We start from the raw sequence: 23,585 nt of genomic DNA, 5'->3' as shown, positions 1-23,585 counted from the left end.
AAATGGGGGAGGGTGGGGAATGCATTATTTTTATTCTAGCAGCACAAAGCTGGCTCCCAGAGCCAAACCGAAAGATAAAACGAAGCTGAAGTGAAAGAATAGGAACCCAACTCTGTCCAAACAGAGCTGATGGCAGCCTTGGGACCTTAATCTGGAAAGCCCAGATGCCCTGTGTGACCAGATAAATCTTTCAGGAAAGGGTGACGGGCTCACCTATCTGTCACATGACCGATATGAGATTTAAGGGACGGGTGTCATCCTTCGACCTGGAGAACTAGGAAAAGGGAAAGGCTCTAGGGATTGCAGCCCACATAGAGAAGGAGAATTGAATTGATGTTACCTGAGTTTTCTTTTTAACCAATCTTGTACCCGAGGGAAGAGGCAGTAATAGACACAGAGAGCACCAGCTTAGGGTATGTCTGCTCACAGGGCTAAAGCTGAAATAAGCTATGCAATTGGAGCTATGTCAATTGCGTAATTGAAGTCGAAATAGCTTATTTTGCCTTTTGGCACTGTCTACACAGCAGGAAGTCCAAGAGAGATCACTCTTCCTCCGACTACCCTTACCCCTCGTAAAATGAAGCTTACTGGAGTTGGAGTAAGAAGTTTTCCAGCTCGACATTATTTTGACATTATGTCGAAATAACTGCTTGCTGTGTAGATGCGGTCTATGTTATTTCGGAATAACGTTAGTTATTCCAAATAACCATGCTGCGCAGACATAGCCTTACAGTGTAGTACGCAATCCAAACAACTTGGTCTACATGTGCATGCCCTTTTTCATTTAATCTGTTAAGAAACCAATTCCATTAACTTTTGCAGCATCCTAATGTGAACACACTTAAATTGGTGTCAGTACATCCACACTGGGGGACTGCATCAGTTGAATTAGACCTGGTTTCTAAGCAGATCATATGACATAGGTGTATGCAGATCAAGTATACATACTGTGCCAAAATTATTTAGGGTGCTTTTGTTTTGAGCTATGATCAATGTAAAAATTGAACTTACTGCTTCTGAATTAACGAAACTATACCAAAGACTCAGCAGAGAGCAAAGATACTGTGATACAGATTCAGGGAGTGGTAAGGAAGGAAGATGATGAGTCACTATTTCAAAGCAATCTAGACTGCTTGGTAAGATGAACACAAGCAAACAGTGTATGTCTCAATACAACTAAATGTACAATCATACACCGAGGAGTAAAGACCGTAGGCCATACTTACAAACTGGAGCGGGGTGGGGAGCTCTATTCTGATAAGCAGTGACTGAAAAAGGCTTGGGGTCATGGTGAATTATCAGATGAACATGAACTCTGGTTATGAATCTGTGGCCATGAAGGCTAAGGTGATCCTTGGATGTATAAACAAGGGAATCTCAAGTAGGAGTAGAGGCTGTTTTACATCAGCATTTGTCCCTGCTGCAACCACTGCTAGAATACTGTGTCCAGTTCTGGTGCCCACAATTGAAGAAGAAGGTTGATAAATTGGAGAAGGTTCAGAGAAGAGCCATGAGAATGATTAAAGGATTGGAAAACATGCCCTCTATGGAGGCAGATTCAAGGAGCTCAATCTATTTAGTTTAACGAAGCGCGAGTAAAAGAGTGACTTGATCGCAGTCTGTAAGAACCTACACGAGGAACAAAAATTTGATAGTGGACTCTTCAGTCTAACAGATCAAGGTATGACAAGCTCCAATGTCTGGAAGGTGAAACTAGACACATTCACACCAGAAATATGGTGTAAGTATTTCACAGGGAGTGTTGTTAGCCTTTGGAACCATTTATCTGTAACTGATGGATTATCCATCCCCGGCTATTTTTAATCAAGAGGGGAAGCTTTTTGAAAAGTTGTTCTCTAGTTCATAGATCACACTAGATGATCACACAAAAGTCCTTTCTGGCTTGAGAAGCTAAGCAACAGATAACGGAGGCAGCAGCTACACTTGCTCTTACCTTCACAGTCCTTCTCATCAGACCAATCACCGCAATCGTTTTCCTCATCACATTTCCACCGCTTAGGGATGCAGTGGCCATTCTGACACTGGAACTGGTAGTAGCGAGAGCAGTTCGGGGCTTCCGTTGGGTTTTCTAACAACGATAGGATATTCCCATGACTCCTCCAGGAAACAGGCTCGGTCCTGGCTACAGCTGAACCCTGACTAATGATGCCCGATAGCTCATCTAAGTCGTGCAGTCAGGCTGTTTTCCTAAGGAGCAAGCACCATTCCACTATGGTTTTGTCATTGGTATTTACACTGCACCCAAAGCGCACTAGGTGCTTTAAGGACAGAGAATAGAAGCAGCCTCTGCTCCCCAGAGTTCACCAGTGAAAATCAGACATTGCATGATAAGGCAAATGAGGAAGCAGAGGGTAATGGAGTAGAGCAGTGGTTTGCAAACTACGGGCCATGACTCAGTACTGGGCCATGGAATGTCAGGCATGGATCTCATTGCTGCAGGGTGACCAGTGGGGGTGCTAAATCAGGCTGCCTGCTTGTTCTGGCACTTCAGATGGTGCTGTGCCCCAAAAGTGGCTGGCAACAGGCCTGGCTCCTAGGTAGAGTGTGGAGAGTGTACAAGGTTCCATCCTCTGCCCCGGCCCTGAGCACTAGCTCCGCGCTCCCATGTCTGGGAACCTGTTGCTGGCTGCTTCTGGGGTGCAGCATGGTCTGTAGGGCCAGGAGAGGCAGGAAGCTGCCTTAGCACCACCTCTGACTGGGAGCTGCTTGATGTAAGTCCCTTCTGCCCCAGCCTGACCTCCCCCAAAGCCAGCACTCCCTCCTTCACTCCAAAGCTCACCCTCAGCCCCACCTCAGAGCCCACACTCTAGTCAAATTACGTTGGGTCATGGGCATCAACAATTGTCTTCAACTGGGTCATGAGAAAAAAAGTTTGAAAACCGCTGGAGCAGAGAACATGACTAACACAGTCCGAACGAACATGAGGTTGTATTGCTTAGCTGGACATGTTTTCCTATGAGTTCCAGGTAATAATTACTAACCCTGCTCTCCAATATAAGACCTGTGTCTACATTGGACTGGGAATCTGTGCAGCAAACACACTCACATATGGCTTCAAGTCAACCAAAGACTAGAGAAGGACCTACACGATCACACTGTCAAGAACTCAGTGTGGTCATAGGAGGCAGCATGGTCTCTAGTGGACAGACACAGGACTGGCATTCACAAGATCTGAATTCTGTTTGCAGTTCTGCCACTGGCCTGTGAGCAAGCTACATTACTGTTTTGTGACTCAGTTTCCCTAATGGCAAAATAATAATAACGATACTGCTCTCCTTTGTTAAAACACTCTGAAATCTACAAACAGGAAATGCTAGCAACCCCTCTTACTATCACGTGATGGCAGCCCTCCCCGTAGGAACCACTCAGCACCCTAGGGCAAGGCAATGCTGTGAAACTCAAAACCTCAACAGACGTGGGATTGGAAGGGTAAATGAACTTCTCTACTCACCACAGTTTGCTTCATCCGAGTAATCCCCACAGTCATCCATCCCATCACATTTCCACACCAAACTGATGCATACGCCATTCTGGCACTGGAAGTTGAACTGGTCACAGGTCCGGTGAAATTCTAGGTCTTGGGCTAAGAGGGACAAAGCGCAGTTTCTAAAAATAAAAAGCTGAGTCCAGTTGTTCTTTCTGAGAACTTTAGTACAAAGACTCAGAGTATAGCTAAACTGCAGGGACAGGTGGGCAGGGCACCACCACATTGCAGCATGCACAGATGCAGCCAATTTCCTGGCTCCTTCTGCATCTGGCCTGCAAGGACTGGCACTACTTCACACAGACAATGCTGCTAGCAATCTGGAGGAGATGGATCAGCTTTCTGGCCAGGCTGGTGGCATGGAGCTGGTGCACGGGAAGCACTCACCACACTCTTCCAAAAAGCTGAAGCACATTCCTTATATAGTAGCAAGACAGAGAACAAATTCTGAGTGCTAGAGTTTGGAGGAAACATCCTCTGCAGGCAGAAAAGCCCATAACCAACAGCCCTTGCACCTTCCTCTGAAACCTCTGGCACAGGACACTGGAAGAGAAAGGATACAGTACAAGATGATGCACTGATCCAGTCTGGAGCCATGTCTATACTTATATGCCAGAGATCGATCTCCTGGCGTTTGATTTAGTAGGTCTAGTTAAGACCTACTAAATCAAATGCTGAGGGTGCCTCTGTTCAGCACCAGTACTCCTTTGCTCCTGTCGACCTTCCACTGTGAAGATGGCAAAAACCTCAGTTTAAGGTACGTCAACTCCATCTACCTTATTTATATAGCTGACGTAGCGTACCTTAAGTTGACCTTCCGGATCTGGAGGAGTGTACATCTCAGATCACACACAGATGTACACTCCTCCAGCTGCCTTGGGTGGCATTTCACTGAATCAGCTGGAATGGGCTGCGGAAGGGGATGTATGTGCCTACTGGCCCCAAAGCAGCCACTCGCCATAAAAGCCAGTGGAGAGTCCTATGGGCCAAAAGCCCTGCTTTGTCAAACATGCAGGTCCTGTTAAATTTGGTCTATAAGTCTCCCAGGGATAAAATGCAATGGCTTGTGCTTTGGCGACAACCTTCCTGAAACATCAACCAACAGAACCCTGGTTTTTTAATGTCAACAAAGTAGGACTTAGCTCACCAATATCCAAAATGAGGTTTGATTTAAAGAAACATACATGTGGCTTGGCTTGTCACGGACACTGTCCAGAAATGAGACTCTAAACCAGGGCTACTCAACATGCGGCCCATGGCCCACATGTGGCCCGCAGCCCATTTGTTTGCAGCCCACGGTGCAATTTGAGTTTACGTGGAGCTCAACATTCGGCCCAGAGATGGGATCCTTTGAACATGGCCTCCATGGGGAACATGCTCCACAACACAAGTCAATATAATGGTCTTCTGTTGATATGCATTTTAGCAGTTAAATTCCTGGACTGACATTGCTCATTAAAAGTGCTGACATATGGGTGGAAATAGGGTAACTGTTGCATTTTATTCATATCAGCAGATCTGACTTAAATGGGGCCTGTGTGTTGTGTAGTCTTGCCTTAATCTTTGTATTCATGCCCATCAGTGTGAAAGAAGCTATTTGCATATATTTGCATGTATATGCAACCACACTTAAGTTGCAGCCCTCGACATGTGCTGTGAGTATCACTGTGGCCCTTGAGGCTTCCAAAGCTAAGTAGCCCAGATCTAAACCCAGCTGTGCTTTCCCTAAAACTTTTGATTTATTCCCTTCTGGCATCTTTTCAGAGCAGTGCTGCTTAGTGGATGGCGCACTGGACTGGGGCTATGCGGATCAGGGGTCTAGTCCCAGCTCTGCTGCTGGGTGAGGGGAAGCAAGTTATTTCACTGCCCAATGCTGCTGTTCCCACCATGCAGACAGTGGTACTGAACTCCTTTGGAAAGTGTTTTGCCATCTCCTGATGAAAAGTGCCTGGTTTTAGGCAGCTGCTAGGTGCTTTGTATTTCTGTCACACTTACAGCATCCAGCATAGTTAGCATCTTCATCTGAGCCATCCCGACACTGGACAATGCCGTCACACACCATGGAGTGGAACAAACACTGCTGGCGGTTCTTACATACAAAGTCCATGTAACGTGTGCACAGGGGTTCTGTAGGAATCAAAAGGAAATGACCAGAATTTCAGCACACAGCGATAAGAAACATTTCTACAGTGCCCAGTGCAATGCGATCCTGCTCCATGACTAAGCTCCTATGTTCTAGGGAAATACAAATAATAACAAGACTGCTATGTGTGCTTAACCACCCTCTCTGACTCACAGAGAGTCATGTATAGTGGCTAGATCTTACCAAGGACTAGATCATTTTGATGAGCAATAATAAAGCTACGTAGATATCCAGGCTCGTGCCCTGTGTAAGGGAGAAAGTTGTTTGCAGTAGGTATCAAGAAGGAATTGCCCGCCACCCTGCCAATAGAGCAACATATGTACATTGTGCAAGGAGCCTCTGCTTTCTTTTGAAGCATGAGGAGTTCATTTCCGCTCCAGACAAGGTCTTCTATTTAACTGGTCCCTCTGGGGCTGCAAATCCCAAGACCTGGTTCATACTCACCGCAGTGCTGTTCATCAGAGCCATCGGAGCAGTCGTGCAATCCGTCACAGTGCTTGCTATTCGGGATGCAGGTTCCATTTGGACACTGGAACCCATTGCACTTTTTTTCTAAAATGTGTTTTAAAAAGCAGTCTTAAGTACGGAACGCAAGGAGGGTTTTGTCCTGCTTGTTAGTGCAGAATGGCACAATCCCAAAGGATTCGACAACCTCAGAGAACCCCCAGGATCAGCTGCACCCTTTGACCCTATTGTCTGGTTAGCAAGGAGGTTCTTTGGGGCAGGGACTACACACGCCAAGGGGCCCTGGCCTGGAACAGGTGCCACAACATACTAAATAATAATGATGGCCAGAAGGGTATGTGTTTAGGGCTCCGCAAATTTGCTGCTGTTCCGTTGCATCTGTTTAAGAGGGACAGAGTTGGTTTCCATTCCGCAAAACAATGGATCTTAGTTTGGAATCACTGGCCCATTTCCCTCCCACTCACCTCTCAGACACGGCAAGGGCTCTTACCACACTTGACAGGATCCTCATCAGAGCCATCTTGGCAGTCAGCATCGCCATCACATGCCCACCTCTGGGGAATGCAATGCCCATTGTGGCACTGGAAACTGGAGGCTTCACACGTATGGTAAACTGCTGAAAACAAATAGAAAAAGGAAAGCACTGGCAGATTCAGAGAGCTTTCAAGAGGCAATGAACTGATAAATAAACCACCCTTCTTTTCTTTTGTTGTTTTTGTGTGACACATTTAAATATATGTTCACATACATACTACTACTACTACTACTTCTAATATAATAAATAATGTTTTGTGGTAGCACCTACGAGCTAGAATCATGGGCCAGGAACTCCATTGTACTCGGCACGCTCCGTGTTGATTTAGTGTCCTGTAATGGACGTCAGACTCTATTTGGCTGGGCTACTGACTGAGCCAGTCAACTTGTGCCTCAGTTTCTCTTCTGTAGAATGGGGCAGTACTTACCAACCTATTGTAACACCTAAGATTGACTGTGGAGGTTAACGACTGTTTCCAAAGCTCTCTGAAACCTCTGGAGTCAGCCCTTTCTTATCTTGTCAGGCCTTTGGGTCAGCTGACAAACGAAATGACATCTGACTCTTGCTGGGACAGCAATGGACAAAACTTGGTGAGCTGGCAACCCCCCATCTACATAGGGGATGGTACCATCCAAAGGGTTTTGAGCACTGTTACCATCTGCTGGCATGGAGGATCTGCACACAAGTGTCAGACCTGGCACTGTGTGTCAAAAAGGGAACATGCTTGTATTTTAGGTTCTCAGAGATATTCTTAACTACAGGTTGGACCTCTCTGGTCCTGCGCCCTTGGGACCTGACCAGTGCCAGACAAGGGAATTTGCCAGACCAGGGGAGGTCTGGGATGAGGGGCACCAGCCTCCCAGCTGGGCTCCTCTTCTCAGCCACTTGGCCTCTTCTCTGAAGCCTCCTGGAACTGTGAGCTGCAGCAGCCCTGCTGGAACTTCAAAGACCACCGGCTGTGGGCTCTGCTGCCCTGCGAGCTCTGGCAGCGCTGCTGGCTCCAAACAACCCACCGGCTTCCCTGCCCTACCAGCTGCAGGTTCTGGTGCCCCATGGGCTCTGCTGTCCCCACTGGCCAGCTCTGCTCCGAGCCGCCGACAACCTCTGCCACTGGGGCTTTCCAGTCCAGCAACATCGGTGGTCCAAACGTTGCCAGATAAGAGAGTCCTGGCCCACAAAGGTGGGACTTAGGTGGGATTTTCAAAGCTTCCGAAGAGACTTAGACACCCAATTCCCAGTGGATTTCAATGGAATTTGGGCCCCCACTTCTCTTAAGAGTCCACTCTGAAAATCTCAGCCTCAAATTTTACAAAAAAAAATTAAGTAGTTTTGGAGCCTAATTTATGTGCTGTATCACTTCAAATAAAAAACTAGGTTAACATGAGAGAATACTCTTCATTATCTGGAACAGCAACATATGACTTAATTAAATTCCATGCTACTACATTTTAGCCTGGCTAGTGACATGCCCTTCCAGGTATATTAAAATACAACGTCATCTGGCACTAATATTCTATCAGCAAAATACAGGACTATGTAGCACTTTAAAGACTAACAAGATGGTTTATTAGATGATGAGCTTTCGTGGGCCAGACCCACTTCCTCAGATCAAAAAGTGGGTCTGGCCCACGAAAGCTCATCATCTAATAAACCATCTTGTTAGTCTTTAAAGTGCTACATAGTCCTGTATTTTGCTTCAGCTACACCAGACTAACACGGCTACATTTCTATTAATATTCTATTAGGTATTGTGAAATGGATTATTTTAGATAAGAGCAATAAATGCTGCCAGCAGAGTCAGACCACATGTTTCTCAAATAATAGTGGTTATTATAGATAATTTCTATTGTAAGATAAAAAAAATTCTTTGTGAAATAGGTTCACTTCTTCCTCTAATAATTCTTGCTCAGAAAGTCATGAGAGATCAGCAATAGCAATATATCTCCCTTCACACCCACCCAGTTGGAATACCAACTACTGGATTTCCCATGCTGAACAGTTTGAACCATACAGACCTGAAGCAAATGGAATTTTGTATGGATTTAATAATTGCATACATCCCTATTCTGTGTTTATGGCTAATGCATAACTCCCATTGATATAAAAGGGAGTTTGCTGAAATAAATTCTCCAGAACATGGTCCAGAATCAGGATATTTATGGTTTAAAATATATATGTTTGGAAAACCATATTTAAACATTGAGGAATTTACACTGCATAACTTTAAGGCAAGAAGAGACAATTCTGATTATTTAAGATGACCTCCTGCATAACCAGGCTGAGACCACCCAACCAGCCATCCAGGAGAGATTAAAATGCTGCCCAGATGATTAGCAGAGTGCCCAGAGCCAGCATCATGTGTTTATATTAGTGGTGCACATTGCACATGCCTTGGTGCACATAACAACATTTATTCTGCACATGGGTGGAAAGCATTTGAGGGACCACTGCTAGAGGCTCTCATCCAGTAAGTTCTGCATCTAACCCACAGCTTCTATTTGGGTTAGGGTGTATCTATTAGAAAGATAGCAAGTCCTGATTTAAATATTTCAAATGATGGAGAATCCACCACATCTCCAGAGAAGTTACTTAGGGCTCATCTAGACTATGCTGAAGTTTCGAAAGAGGATATGCAAATTCTGTGGGATGCGGGGTTTTTGGCAACTCCTCCCTTTTTGGAAAAGCCGCTCTTCCTCAAAAATGAGGTTTACATGGCTTTACGAAAAAGGGAGGGGTTGCCAGAAAAACTGCATCCCGACAACTTTCACTTTCGAAAGGTCTGCCACATAAACCTCATTTTTTGCATATCCTCTTTTGAAACTTCAGAGTCGTCTAGACATAGCCTTAGCCTCCCTACAAAATTTCACTTTGTTTCTAGTCTGAATTGGTCTTGCTTCAACTTCCGACCTCCAAATGTGGGTTATGCTTTTTCTACTAAATTAAATAACCTTCTACAATCAGAAGTTTCTTCACCGTGTAGATACTGAAGACTGTTTAACTGAAAATATCAGAGCAGATATAATGTAGGGAAAGCGAGGACTGAATTTTAGAATGTCCTTAGGACTCTTCTCACTTATATCTGTTTTCCATTAATGTAAACTCTGCTGCCATCACTGAAGAAACGGGTCCAGTAACTCAAGGCCTGATGACTGACACTGTGTACAATGTCAGTCCAGAGTGACTCCATTTTCTCCAGCTGAGTTTCACTGGTGTAAATCAGTTGTCAGTGAAAGGGGAATCAGGCTCTTTGTTCATGACTTTGGATAAATTGAATCCAGTTTATAGCTCACCAAGCCACACTGGAAGGGTAGGTAAAGAGGCAAAGCCACGCTGAAGACAGGAACTATTGGAGCAGAGTGCCCCTTCTCTTAGATAAATAGTTCAGAAATTGCAAAAAACAAACAAAAAAACCCACCTTCTTTTCTGCAGTGTGTTTTATTGTGACACAATGAGCAAAGTCCAAGCTGTAAAATTCGGTCAGTGCACACTCAGACTATTTTCGGTCTATTCTGTTGTAACCACTGAGCACCTTTGGTTACAATGGTTACAAATATGCCTCCTAACTTTACAGCTCCTCAAGGGCAGGGCAAGCCTGTTTTTATAGCAGACCAGGTGGTAATAAATTTTTAAAGCAGGTTTTGAAGCACTGTCAGATGTAAACAGCACTACAGATGAATGAGCTCAATGGTGATTTGATGCCATCGGTGCAAAGTTACAAATAAAACCAAAAATGAATCACTGCGCACATCAAAAACCAGTCAGCACTTTCAGAAATGCAGCAATTAAGCTGCTAAATCAAGACTGTAAATTAGCTTATTCGCTCAGGAATATGATCTTACTATTTTTCTGGCCTGATTTGTACATGCTGGGTCACCCACAGCTGACAGGCTTGTTCAGCACCTGTGAATAACAGGACATCTAGCAACATGTTTGTGGGGCATTTGCTGGTGAGAGGTTTTTAGTTTTAATCATTTCAAAGATCATGTGACCCCCTCACTATTTATAAACCCACAGAAAGTTAAACCAAAAATTTGTTCCCCTGAAATTGTTTTTATTACTGTAGGGTCACTCATAAGCATTGGGCTGCTATCCCAATTTGAATTTTAGACAGTGTTTCATTTACATACAATAAAACATAATTTGCCAATAAATATGAAGGAGATGAAAAAGGGAGACTGATCAACGTTTTCTGTCTGCCAAATAACCTGGGGAATGTTTTAAATACAGGAGAATATTGTAAGGGTAGAGTAGATACTTAAGCTAAGAAGAAAGATGATTCAGAGCAAAGGTTCTCTCTGCATTCTTCATTCATGCTAGAATAAATACGTAAATGCAGCTTATTTTGAAGTCAAATTAACTTACTCATCTTTAGAAACCCTTTCAAGGCGGGTGACTATTATCCCATTTTTACAGATGTGGAAAATGAAGTATAGAAGTTAAACCACTCAGCCCACGTCTCGTGGCAAGTTACTGTCAGCACTGGGATTAGAAATTGGTTCTGGCTCTATGCTCAATCCACTAGCTCATGTTGTTGCTACATTAGGATCTAGTCTAGTTGTTTTCAAACTGTGGGTCATGGCCCCAAAATAGGTCGCGAGTTCGTTTGAATGGGGTCACCAGGCCTGGCCTTAGACTTCCCGGGCTGAGTCAAAGCTGAAGCACCTTAACTTTGTAGGGTCCCCTGTGGCCTCAGGTCCTGGGCAACTGCCCTGCTCATTCCCCCTAGCACTGGCCCTAATTCTAGACTCTAGAATCTAGAGGGCACTGGGGTCCAGTGTTCTCTGTAAGCTGTGAGCTTGTGCAGCTGCTCAGGAGCAAATCCAATGCCATCCAGCTGATGAGCAGAGCACCCACAGCTAGGTTTGTGTTTCTACTGGTGGTGCACATGCACACGCCTCAGTGCACAGAAAAACATTTATTTTGTACACAGATGGAAAAAAATCTGTTCAAGGATGGAAAAGATTAGAGAGAATACTGCTGGGGTTGGGTAATCATTTTGTCAGAAGTGGGTCGCAGTGCAATGAAGTCTGAGAAGCTCTGGTCTAGTCCAAAGCCCACAGGTTTCTTTCCCTTGACATCAGTCAGCACTGGCTCAGTCCTTTAGACACGGCAGTGTTTCCATCTTAACTTCTACACCTCTGCCAAACAGGACTACCCAGCACTAGCCACTCGCACAAAATACAGTAACAAAAGGGCATTGGAAGAGTCAGTCTCATGACACAGAAAAGTTAAACGACACCGTCCTGGCAGCATATGCTCTTCCACATAGAGCTACCCTAATGCAACCCCTTTAAAAACACAGCAGCTGATAAGCTAGCAAGGAGCAAGTCCGGCAGAAGATTCTCAATTACATTCCAGTACTTACCAGTGCAGTTCGCTTCATCTGACCAGTCCCTGCAGTCGTTATCACCATCACACATCCAAGAAAGACGAATGCACATCCCCGACCTGCAGCTGAATTCATCACTTCTACATTGGTGAGCTTCTACAAACAAGGCACCGAAAGTTCAGGTGGAGCAACTGAACACAAGCTGCTGTCTTAGATGGAAGAGCTGACATTTCAGAACTGGCAACCTACGCAGCTCAGAACACGTTTTCTAGTCTTGAAAGCAATTTTAGTGCATTATCTCTAGCCCTGAAAGATCAAGAGCTACCACATCGCCTCTTCCATTCTTCCCATGGATTTAACAGTCTGATGCTTAGAAACTATCAGCCTTAGAGGCTGACAGCCTCACATTCAACAGTGCAGAGCACTTGCACCCTCCATTCAACACGCTGGGAGCTGCAGCTGCTCAGCTGCCTTTCAAAATCAAGCCAGAATAGCACTGAAAGAAGGGATTAGGGAAATTAGGAAACTGCCCTGAACTTGCTAGTGTGTACCTATCCTACTACCCTCTACTGGATAGAGGTGGAACTGCTCAACACTGTGCCATCCTGCACTCTAAACTGCACACAATGAATGGAAACTCTCCTTTTGGTTAGATTGTTAATGCAGGAGACTGAGTCCTAACCCTGCTATTACTGAGCTTGAGACGTGCAGCAGAAGGCCAAGGATTTCTTACAAGTATGAAGCCACTGGATGGAAGGGGATGATGGGGAACCTAATGCCACAGCAATTGCATTTGTAACCCCAATGGCTTTACGAGGTACTAGCTCCTAGAGCTGTCTACCCTGTCTCCGTGTCTCAGGGCACCTATGTTTTCACCCTGGAGACCAAACACACCAAATCCTGGGAAGCTGCGGAAGTATAATTTGTAATCCCTGCCCCGTTATTTTGTTTTATGGCAGATGAGCTTGGCAGGGGAAGGGAACTGGGAACATCTGATACCAGAGCTTCCCTGCCCGCTCAAGGTACGGTGCCCGGTGTGTAGGGGACATGGGCTGTCTTTGCACTTAAGTGCTCCCGTGTCCTGTGCATCTCATTCCCCCCTTGCTCCACGACAGTACTAGCTGCCTAATGGCTGCCCTGGACAGTGCAGAGGACGGGTCCTTGTCAGTGCTCTGCAGAAACACTGTGTTGCCCTGCCTCCATCTAGGCAGGCTCACCTCCTGCCTGGTGGAGACAACACAGTGCTATTCTTCCTAGGAGGGGGAAAGGAAAGGACACTCAACGGAGCCAAATAGCTCGCTCTTGATCACACTCACCGCAGTGGCTTTCGTCACTGTTATCCCCACAGTCATCCTCGAGGTCACATTTATAGGACAGCGGGATGCAGGTTCCTGAGCCCTGGCAGCGGAACTGAGTCTCGCTATCACAGACTGTTGTGGCTAAAACAAGGCAGGGGAGAGAGAAAAGAGGTTTCAAGGCCACCAGTTAAATCACTCCTCCCACACCCAAACTCACATGCTAAAACAAAAGTAAGCGGAATTCAAGGACAGGAAAGAGCCACCTCAGAGCGGTTCCTGCCAGAGTCTGTGAAGAGAAGGTCACGGCTACGTGCTAGGTGAATTCCTCCTGGTTCAGGGTAGTAAGGGCTTAATGGTCTGATGGGATTAAACTCAGTTCCATGCTGCAAAACCAGGTCTGGAGACAGCGCCCTCCCGCATCAGAGAAGAAAAGATGCAGAATCTGGCTTTGCAACTCCCTTGGCCTAACAGGGGACCTTGAGTCTACACAGCCATCAGTTAAGAACCTAAGGAGCTGCATTGCCGGGGAGACAGTTTGGCCTGGACTTTACCCTCTTATTGTTCAGTTGCTTGACATTGGGGCTGTAACTTTGAATGTGGCCTGTTTCGGTAATGGGCTGAATCATACAGCTACAACTTGGTGACGGCTTCACCGGGTGGCTGTTTCTGCCCTTCATAAACTCATTGGGTTCTTTGTTTTCATTCTGAAGGTGGCGTTCTCCTTGGATGTACCTGAACTAGCTTTATGAGGATATCCCACACCACAAAGGCTTGTAGGAAGGGTGGAAAGACCATAGTCGTCATTACTGATCCCTTCACTTGTTGAAGCATTTTACCCCCAGCCAGGCTCAATAAACAATCACTGACCAGGACACATATACCCAGCGACCACAGAAGGACACTTACGGCAGTTTTTCTCATCACTCATGTCTCCACAATCATTATCGTTATCACACTGCCAGATGCTGTTGATGCAGTTCCCGTTGAAGCATCTATACTGGTTAGGCAGACAGGTGTTATCTAGTGCCCAGTGTGTGTTAGAAAACAAACAAACAAACAACAATTAGGCACAGCACCATGGTCTTTGCCAAGTGATTGTAGCTCTTTCCAATCTTTATAAGGTAGGTAAAAAGTAAAGTCATGCTCATCTAGCTCCAAACTAAGGAACTGATTGTTTTTCAGGGTTAAATTGCAGCAGGAGTTAAACAGAATTTTACCTTCTTTGATGCAGGTGGTGTTCTTCATCACGTATCCGTGTGGACAATCACACTTCACTTCCCCTGACGGGAGCACACTGCTGGAGACTCCCTCGGGACACTTGCAGCTTCTGCTGTTGTTTGATTTGGGCAAACACAGCAAACTGCACGGCCTGGTGATGCAGGCATTCCGCCCTGGGGGGAGGGAACAAAGTAACGACTGGGCGCTGCGTACACAGCAGGGAACCGGACACTACATCTCGGGTTAGCCTCTCAATTCAGGCTGCTATGCAGTCTCTCTGGGCATTTGTGTGTCAGCTGCACTTGGTTACGTTTCAAGTCTGGGCTGTGGAGATGCCAAGAGTCTTCCACTCCCATTTGTCATCTGTGGGGCTTGAATGCACACTCAGTGCCTCACAGGATCAGGCCCTTGGATCTTAACGAGAGGTGTTTTAGAGATTAATATGTAACCAGGATACACTGTGCAGATCCCCCACTTCCTTATAATTCAGTTGAGATGGGGAAATCAAACCATGCTCTTTGGGAGAAGAAATGTATTTTTATTCTGTGTATATACTGTGCTCAGCACAACAGGGTCTTGGTCTAAAACTGAGGCTTCTAGCCACTCCTACAGTACAAATAAATAATAATGAATAATAAGCCAAAACTGAGAATGCAATGTGCTCTCTCTCTACATCAAGCTTGGAAGTTCCAACTAACACTCGGGACCACTCTCCTTTCTGAAGAGCTAGGTAGGAAGAGTCCTAGAGCCCAAGGTCAGAAGGAACCATCAAATCATGAAGTCCGACCTGCCGCATATCACCGGCCACTAGAACTGCATGCTGCAAACACACTAAACTCCGCAAACAAAATGAGAGCGAAGGATTACAATCCACAGGCGCCTAGACAGAGAAAAGGAAGGACCGAGACGCACCAATGGCCAAGATCTAGCATGGCAGGAAATAAATCCAGATGATTCCAGCAAGTGACCCATGCTCCTTTCTAACCCTGTGATTCTATGACTCGTGCTGGAGAGGGAAGACAAAACACCCTAAAGAGTTCCCAACGTTTTTGTGTAGCAACTTGGAAAGTGTTGAGAAGCACTATCCTGGACACTGGTCTGAAGGTAACCCCACAAAGTACTACCTTCCAAAGAGTCACTAATAAATCACACTAATTAATCAGGGAGGAAGGAGGGGCTTCCCATTAGCAGCTTCCATGCTAACGAGCCCCTGAAATCATAACGACCTCAGAGCTAGTTAATTGGCACTTACCAGCCTCCTTCAGATCAGGCTGAGGCTTAAATACATGTTTCAGAGGGATCAGATGGAGCCCACAGCACCTCCTGGAAACTAGAGTCAATGACTTTCTGCTCAGGTGGGCTCATTTTAAGATGCTACTTTAAATTCATTCTAAGCCATTTGGAGGCATCTAAGTCACAGTTTTATTAACTCTATGCTCTGAATTCTAAATATTCATGCTACTGTTTAATTTCAAGACATTTTGCATCTGACAAAGATTTTTACCCATGAAAGCTTACGCCCAAATAAATCTGTTAGGGTCTGTCTACACAGCAAAGTTATTTTGAAATAACTTTCCTAGCGTCTACACAGCCAAACCGCTATTTTGAAATAAATTCGAACTAGCGGAGCGCTTATTTCAAATTTGGTAAACCTCATTCTGCAAGGACTAACACCAAATTCAAAATAGCTATTTCGAAATAAGTGCTGTGTAGACACTTATTTCAAAATAGGGAACCTCCAGCCTTCCCAGGGTGCCCTGGTGGCCACTCCAGCCTCAACCAAGAACACTCCACTACCTCCCCACCACCCACTGCATTGGGCATAAATTAATATTTTACTTTATTTATAATGATGTTTGATAAACTAACATGAGAAAGTTAAAATGCTTAATCTGTTTAATAATTTAAATTAATATTTCTTTTCTTACTGATTAAATTAAACCGTTCTACCTACCTGCAGCACTAGCAAAATGTAATTATGTAATTAACAGCGAGTTTCCATTAACAATTGGTGGTCCATGGAAAGATCTGCATAGAGCCATGTGGACCGTAGGCCAAAACATTTGAGAACCACTTTCCTAAGGAATTTGGAAGTATTTGGACACAACAATAAAAAATTGAGGAAGGACCACCTAATGACTAAGGCATTAGCATAGGCTTTGTAAACCTGGGTGCAGTTCCCTGCACTGCCAACCCCCCAGGTCTGTGCCCTACTTCTTCATTTGTAAAATGGGTGAATAGCACTTCCCAGGGATCTCAGAGTGTTCTCGGGATAAAAGACATTACAGACGGTGAGGCACTCAGATACTCATATGGGGCCAAATAAGCAGTTAAGAGAGACAGACTCCCAAATCCCACTCAAGGGGAATTAAGCAGCCAAACATCCTCCTTAGCTTTTGAAAGTCTCAGCCCATACCTCTATAGCCGCGGTGTCCAACATGCTAGCCACTAGCCACGTGAGGCTATTTGGCTGGTTGAGTGTGGCTAGTTCTCAAGAACTGCTTGAACGCCATGGTTCTATAGCAGGGGTAGGCAATAATTTTTGACTGGGGACCACTTCAGAAATTTTGAAGTGACTCCGGTCTGCCCTGGAATGGGCGGGGCCTCTGGCAGAAGGGGCAGGCCAGGACACTTCTATGCTACCCCACCCACAGACCTTGGGGTAAGGGAGTGGGCAGTCTTTGTCCCCCCCAGAGAGAACCACCAGCTGTTCCCTCTAGATCCCAGTATCCCTGGCAGTGGGAGGAGACTTCGCGTGCTCCCTCCTGCTGCCCCCAGATCAATCATGCAAAGTCTCCTCCCACCCTGTCCCCACCTTGCAAGGGAGCGCCACGCTTAGAATCAACCTCCAACTGAGCAGCAGCTGGCAGCTGACTTTAAGCGCTGAGCCCTTGCAGAGCGAGAGGAGACTTCCCACACTCCCTCCGCCCCCAGGCCCAGATTGGCCTGGGGGTGGGGAGAGCGCACAAAGTCTCCTCCCACCCTGGCCCATCCTGAAAGCAGTGTGCGGCGCTTAGAAGCACTCTGCACTCCTTGCAGGATGGGAGGATTGGCCTACGGGCAGGGAGAGTGGCAGGGCCTCCACAGGCCAGATCAATTCGCTTGGCGGGCTGGATCTGGCCCACGGAAGCCCCTTTGCTCTCTCCTGCTCTATAGTCTTCTTAGGAAAGGTCTTTTCAAACGCTCCACATTACCTGTTGTCTTTCCTCGGTAGAAGATTTTCATATCCATGATCCCATTTAATCGACCAACTAAAATCTCCATCCTTGACCCACTGTATTTAGATGCTCTAAAAATACTCAGCTGCGACCAGTCATTCCAATAGATTTCATTCTGAAACAGAAACTCAGTTCCTTAGTCCAAGCTTTGGTGGAGACAGGTAAATATAATGAACTCTGAACATTTTTTTCCCCAATTCAGGATTTGAAGGAGGATTTACAGATCAGGGACTCACAGTTAATCCTGATTCTTCATCAAACTAGCCAATGCAGAAGACCAATTTCATAAAGTCAGTTTCAACTTAAAATTGAGGGTAATTTTTTGCATCGATTCTGCCTGTGCCAGCAAGGTTTCATAAACCTCTAATACTACTTTGTACAAGCAGACTGTGAGGGACTCCAAGAAGATCTCACCACACAGAGTGATTGGGCAACAAAATGGCAGACAGGCTACTGGGCTAGATGGACCTTTGGTCTGACCCAGTACGGCCGTTCTTATGTTCTTATATATTTCTCTGGGTTGGCATCATTACCCCCATTTCATAGATGGGGAAAGTAGAATGTATTCAGTGGTTTTTCACAGTAGAAACACAAAGTGAGTCAACAGCAGGATTTGGAAAAGAACCCATGTCTTCTAATTTCCAGCCCCTAAATGCTCATGTCTGCTTATATGGACACAGCAGTACAAATGTTATCAAGAATTAGTAAAGCACAAATATGGAGCTAGGTTCAGATAAGCGGACAGACATTTGAGAGATGTTAATCAAGGACTATCCAGATTACTGCAGCTCTCAACCCTATAAATCTCAGGAGAACTGGTTTTTCAGAATATTTCCTAAGCCCAAGGGAAAGAAGTTAACAATTAGACCTGTGCACAATTAAATTTAGACCTTAAAATTAAAATTTGACCTGTGCACAACCTGAGACAAAAGTCACATGTGTGTTAAGACTGCAAATCTTTGGGTCAACTGGGTCAAAGTTCATGGTGAGCTTGGGGCCACTCAACACTAGGGATGTAATAAGATAACCATTTGCACAGTTAATTGATAAGCCCGGGCATATCTGTTACCGTGAATGGTTACACACAGGCTCCCGCCCTCTGTAGCAGAGGCAGCAGCGCGGGGCGGCAACTGGTTCCCCAGGAGCGGGATGGCAGGTGGGAGCCAATACATGCTGGAATCTGGCTTAAAAGCCTAACAATGCGCACCAGCTTCCAGGGAGCTGGCTGCTGCCTCATGCTACAGGTGACCAATTTTCGGTGGTGACACGATTACCCATTTATCCACTTTTTAACATCCCTGTTCAACACAGCTCAGCATTTATCACAGTTCCAGCCAAAACTGGCATTTTGGGCCGAGCCCCGATATCTACTATACTTATCTACACACACTATAGAAATACCTTAAATACAGCAATAGCGTAGGGATGAGGAAGACTATCCAGTATCACAGATCTCTGCATCCCATTGAAATCAATTCTCTCAATTCTATCCATGTAGGCTTCCGTCCAATAGATCCAATGATCATCCACAGAAATGCCATTTGGCCATCTCACTCCCTCAGAGACAATGCAACTGGCTGATGAACCATCCATATCACTTCTGTAAATGCCAGGTCTAGAGTCTCCCCAGTCTGTCCAGAACATCAACCTAATAATGTCCATAGGCAGAGTTAATTTAAAATAGTAATGAAATGCCTCATCTAAACAGAGGTCCACACAAAACAGAAGATAAACACAAGTTCTGAACCCCCTCTTTAAATCCCATCCATTTCACAGAAAGAGTATATGTTTTTAACAGGAGCTCAACTGAATTCAAGGGAATGCACCCAGCAGAGGAAATATCAAGGCTCCTGAACCACATGAACCACCAGGAAAGTACCTGTTCAGCAGGCCCACAGTTTCAAAGAGGTCAACTTCTCACACACTGGCACAATTACATCCACTGAGGAGACTGGAGTTGTGCCTCCAGTGAGCTATGCAGGATATTATCAAGGGAAAATTATTTGTGAGGGAAATGGAAAATTGCTCTCAGTCAAACTAACGCCCAGCTAACTGGCCTTCAGGTGAGAGAAAGCAACAGAGGAAAACAGCTTCCACAGGAGCACATGGAGGAATTCACTACTTTTATCTTATATAAATTTAGTACTGATGAGAAGTGCTGGATTCACTTAGTTGGTTTTAACAATACAAATTAACACAACAATTTACAGATAGCTTCTACTCACCCTTCTTTAGGCACCAAAGTCAGGGCTCGGGGTCGTTCGAGTATAGAAGCATTCAGAACAGTAAGTCGCAAGTCTCCATCTGGGTTCGCAACCTAGTGCACAAGACACGGGCGTGTTTTTTGTTTTTATGAAAAGCAATTGCATTGTTTACAATTAAATGAAATTCTGCAGCATTTAATTACAACATATAGCAAGTGGCAATTCAATGCATTCATACTTGGCAAGCAGTTATCTTAAGGCAAGTGATAAAATGTTATGAGCTTCATTTACTTGTGTGATTTCCACACTGCTGAAAAAAGTGCTTACTGCTGTAATACAATATGTGCAGCTAATTCTATCCCTTCACAATACAGAGAGAAAATTGTTCCATTTAATGCAGCTCAAATAACCTGTTGCAAGTGAATTGCTTGACAAATTTATCCCTTAAGTTCACCAGTCATTCACAACTTGCCCTTAATTTTGATGAATATGCTTGTTACTGGGTAAATAGTTGAAGAACAGCGTAGGTAAGCAAATCTGTGTCTATGAGCTTTGCTCAAAATTCTTCATTTGAATGATTTGTTGTCTAGAATTTGTCACCAGCCATAAACTGCACAATACTGTTTCTGCTTTCTGGCAGGATGACTAAGTCTTTTAACTACAATAATGAAGAAGAGTGAGTAATGTAAATTTGGGAAGGATAGCTTTTGTAATAATGTTCATACATCTTTCACGATTCACTGTTGTTTTCCTGAAGGAATCAATAGTTGTCCAAATACTGGTGAACAACCATGGAGCAAACTTGCTACATTTCATTATGAGCATGCATGTGAATCCTTTTTTTGTACTGTTCAGCCAGCCTTAAAAGTGTCTTACGGATTTGGAAGGTGTCAAACTGATTTACAGTGTAAGCTCCTCTTTGACCATCATCACAGCAAATCCTCAAGGGACCTAGACTGCTTGCAGACCGAATACCAAACAGAGCAGTCTCATACTAGAGCTGTACGATGGCCTTGCAGGATGTACAACTGTGCTCCCTTGCTATGTATCTTTTGGTGCCTATATGATTGCCAAGTGTGTAGTGCAGTGAGGAACAACCTAGGCTAGTGAACAGGCCACATAAGTGGCCCTCTATCTCAGTGGGCTGCAAAATTGTCATAACCAAGAGGGTCTCCCAGGATAGGGTAGTTTTGCTTACTGCACTTGTGTACCTAGAATTTGTGGGGTGTGCCAAATGAACCGTAGCAGCACTTTGATTGGATGCAGAGGGAAACACAGCTCTCTCACAGTCTGTGTTGTGTGCAATCAGCATGCACTTCACTTCCATAATAGGAAAAAAAAGAACGAAAGCTAGCAGAATCTGGCAACCTTGCATGTGGGCAACAGTAAACAAAATGTCTTGCGAACCACACACAGAACCCCAGTGCGCCTCATACAGCCCTCAGGTTGCAGGTGGACCACCACTGGTTTAGTGCATTCCTTGGCATATGCACCTTGTAATTCACTGAGCTTCCATCTTAAATACAAACGGCTGAACCCTACTCTACCTTATGCACAAGTAATCCCAATAAGCCAGAATACTGCCCCGATCATGATAATCAGCATTCAGTTGCCACTTCCAAGAATGAGGACTCATGGCTGTACATGGTGCAGCAGACTGAAGGCCTGCTAAACCTAAACCAACATGGCTACTGTTACCTGCTATCATGAAGATCAGTTGCAGACATACCTCAATTTTTGGGATCCCCGCATTCACCCAGTAAAGCAACTGACTGAGAGGTTCAAAGGCCAACGCTTCCACCGTTTCTAGGCCAGTGCTAATGATTATCTCTTGTCCAGAGCTGTCATTTAGACAAAGACGCTGAAACAAACAAACACAAAATCTTCAGGTTAGGGCATTCAGATGCTTAGGGTGGGGAATTAGCAAAGGAACCACTAAGAAGAAAAGCCTACCTGCCGTATTGGCATGGCAAAGCACTTTGCAAACCTGTCTATTACAGCTTCTCTGAGACTGAGTGGAGCAAAGAGATAAACAGATGTCCAGGAAAGGAGAAGAAATGGGAGAAATGTTTGGCTAATAGAGAAAATACTCTTGTGACATGTGGCATCCTTCCTTTCCATTCACCGCAGGAGATAGGTGAAATCACTGTGGCCGTGTCCAGACTCAGGGGTTTTTTCGGGAAAAGTAGCCTTTTCCTGAAAAAACTTCCCCTGCGTCCAGACTCAAGGCGCGTTCTTTCGAAATTATTTCGAAAGAACGCGGCTTTTCTTTCGATGGCGGTAAACCTCGTTTCACGAGGAAGAACGCCTTCTTTCGAAAGTTCCTCTTTCGAAAGAAGGCGTTCTTCAATGTAAAGAGGCCGTCTTCGAAACAGAGCATCCAGACTCGCTGGGTGCTCTCTTTCGAAAAAGCGGATTTCCTCTATCGAAAGATCCGCCTGCAGTCTAGACGCGATCTTTCAAAAGAGCCTCTTTCGAAAGAAGCCTGCAGTCTAGACATAGCCTGTGTAATGTCTTTCACGGTCTCACCCAAAAGAATACCACACACTCAATTTAAGGTCTGTGCCTCAGCAGAAAATTCCAAGCCTGGGGTTTAAACAATGAAGTATAGCTTAAAACAAACATTACAATTACAATTTTCAGTAGCTGCTATTTTACAAATAAGATATACAGGGACAGAGCCTCCACCGGTATAAATCAGTGTAAAGTCATTACACCAGCAGTGGATCTGGCCCTAAGAACTGAAAGGACATTGATGACCAGACTAGCCCTTCTAAGAGAGGTAGCCATGTTAGTCTGTATCTGCAAAAACGAGGAGTCCTGCAGCATCTTAAAGACTAAGGGTATGTCTACACTAGCCACCCCAGTTCCAACTAGGGGGGCTAATGTAGTCATTCGAACTTGCAAATGAAGCCCGGGATTAAAATATCCCGGGCTTTATTTGCATGTTCCCGGGTGCCGTCATTTTTAAATGCCCGGTAGTTCGAACCCCCTGCCCGCGGCTACACAGATAGTTCGAACTAAAGCCCCTAATTCAGACTACAGTTACTCTGGAGGATATGGGGCTTTAGTTCGAAATTCATTGGAGCAAAGGATCTCAAAGACAGGAAAATGTACCTCCACGGACATAGCTCCATGCTGGCTATGGCTGTGTTTTTTATTAATAATAAGAATCCTTAGCTCTTACATGGGGCTTCTTATCAACAGATCTCAAAACACTCTACAAAGCAGGTCGGGATCGTTATTTCCATTTTACAGATGGTGAAACTGAGGCATGGGAAGCGACTTAAGTAAGGTCACCCAGCAGGCCAGTGGCAGGAGTGGTGCTCAGTCATCTGGATCCCAGTCCACTGCTCTATCCACTGGGCAGTTACACCTAGTTACATCACACAAGGTATACGTTTTGCTAGGAAGATGTGCTCAGTGGAAACTGCCCAGAACCCCACTCACCTGTATAATGTCAAGTGTCACATCTGCCCAGTACAAACAGTTGTGGTCATAATCAAAGTCCAGAGCCACTGCCCCTCGTAATCCAGTCAGAGGCAATTCCTCGCTGATTCCAGAAGAGAGATCGTATCGGTGGATAGAGTAGCGCGTGGCATACAGAATAAACTCATTCTCTTCTAGAGGTACAGAAAAATATTGATATGGAACCCTTTTCCCATGAGTT

The 23,585-nt window shown here is 45.1% G+C and overlaps 1 protein-coding gene across 2 annotated transcripts in view; it reads right to left on the bottom strand.

Moving 5' to 3' along the window:
- The window catches only part of SORL1 (sortilin related receptor 1), a 156,875-nt gene that overhangs the window by 45,548 nt on the left and 87,742 nt on the right, over positions 1-23,585 (bottom strand). The window contains exons 17-30 of one of the 2 annotated variants that reach the window (XM_075909722.2): positions 23,366-23,538; positions 21,645-21,776; positions 19,937-20,028; positions 19,113-19,359; positions 17,688-17,826; positions 14,493-14,666; positions 14,182-14,295; positions 13,294-13,416; positions 12,014-12,133; positions 6,604-6,729; positions 6,093-6,200; positions 5,501-5,632; positions 3,473-3,604; positions 1,955-2,089 (exon numbers count right to left, since the gene is read on the bottom strand). In XM_075909722.2, coding sequence (XP_075765837.2) covers positions 1,955-2,089; positions 3,473-3,604; positions 5,501-5,632; positions 6,093-6,200; positions 6,604-6,729; positions 12,014-12,133; positions 13,294-13,416; positions 14,182-14,295; positions 14,493-14,666; positions 17,688-17,826; positions 19,113-19,359; positions 19,937-20,028; positions 21,645-21,776; positions 23,366-23,538 — 1,947 coding nt within the window. The remainder of the gene's footprint in view (positions 1-1,954; positions 2,090-3,472; positions 3,605-5,500; positions 5,633-6,092; positions 6,201-6,603; positions 6,730-12,013; positions 12,134-13,293; positions 13,417-14,181; positions 14,296-14,492; positions 14,667-17,687; positions 17,827-19,112; positions 19,360-19,936; positions 20,029-21,644; positions 21,777-23,365; positions 23,539-23,585) is intronic. The other variant, XM_075909723.2, reaches the window with a different exon arrangement.

The sequence above is a fragment of the Pelodiscus sinensis genome, chromosome 25, assembly GCF_052426305.1.
Source record: "Pelodiscus sinensis isolate ZL-2025 chromosome 25, ASM5242630v1, whole genome shotgun sequence".
In the NCBI taxonomy this organism is placed as follows: Eukaryota; Metazoa; Chordata; order Testudines; family Trionychidae; genus Pelodiscus; species Pelodiscus sinensis.
The sequence above is the reverse complement of the archived record's forward strand: the minus strand, read 5'-3'. Positions and strand labels throughout refer to the sequence as shown.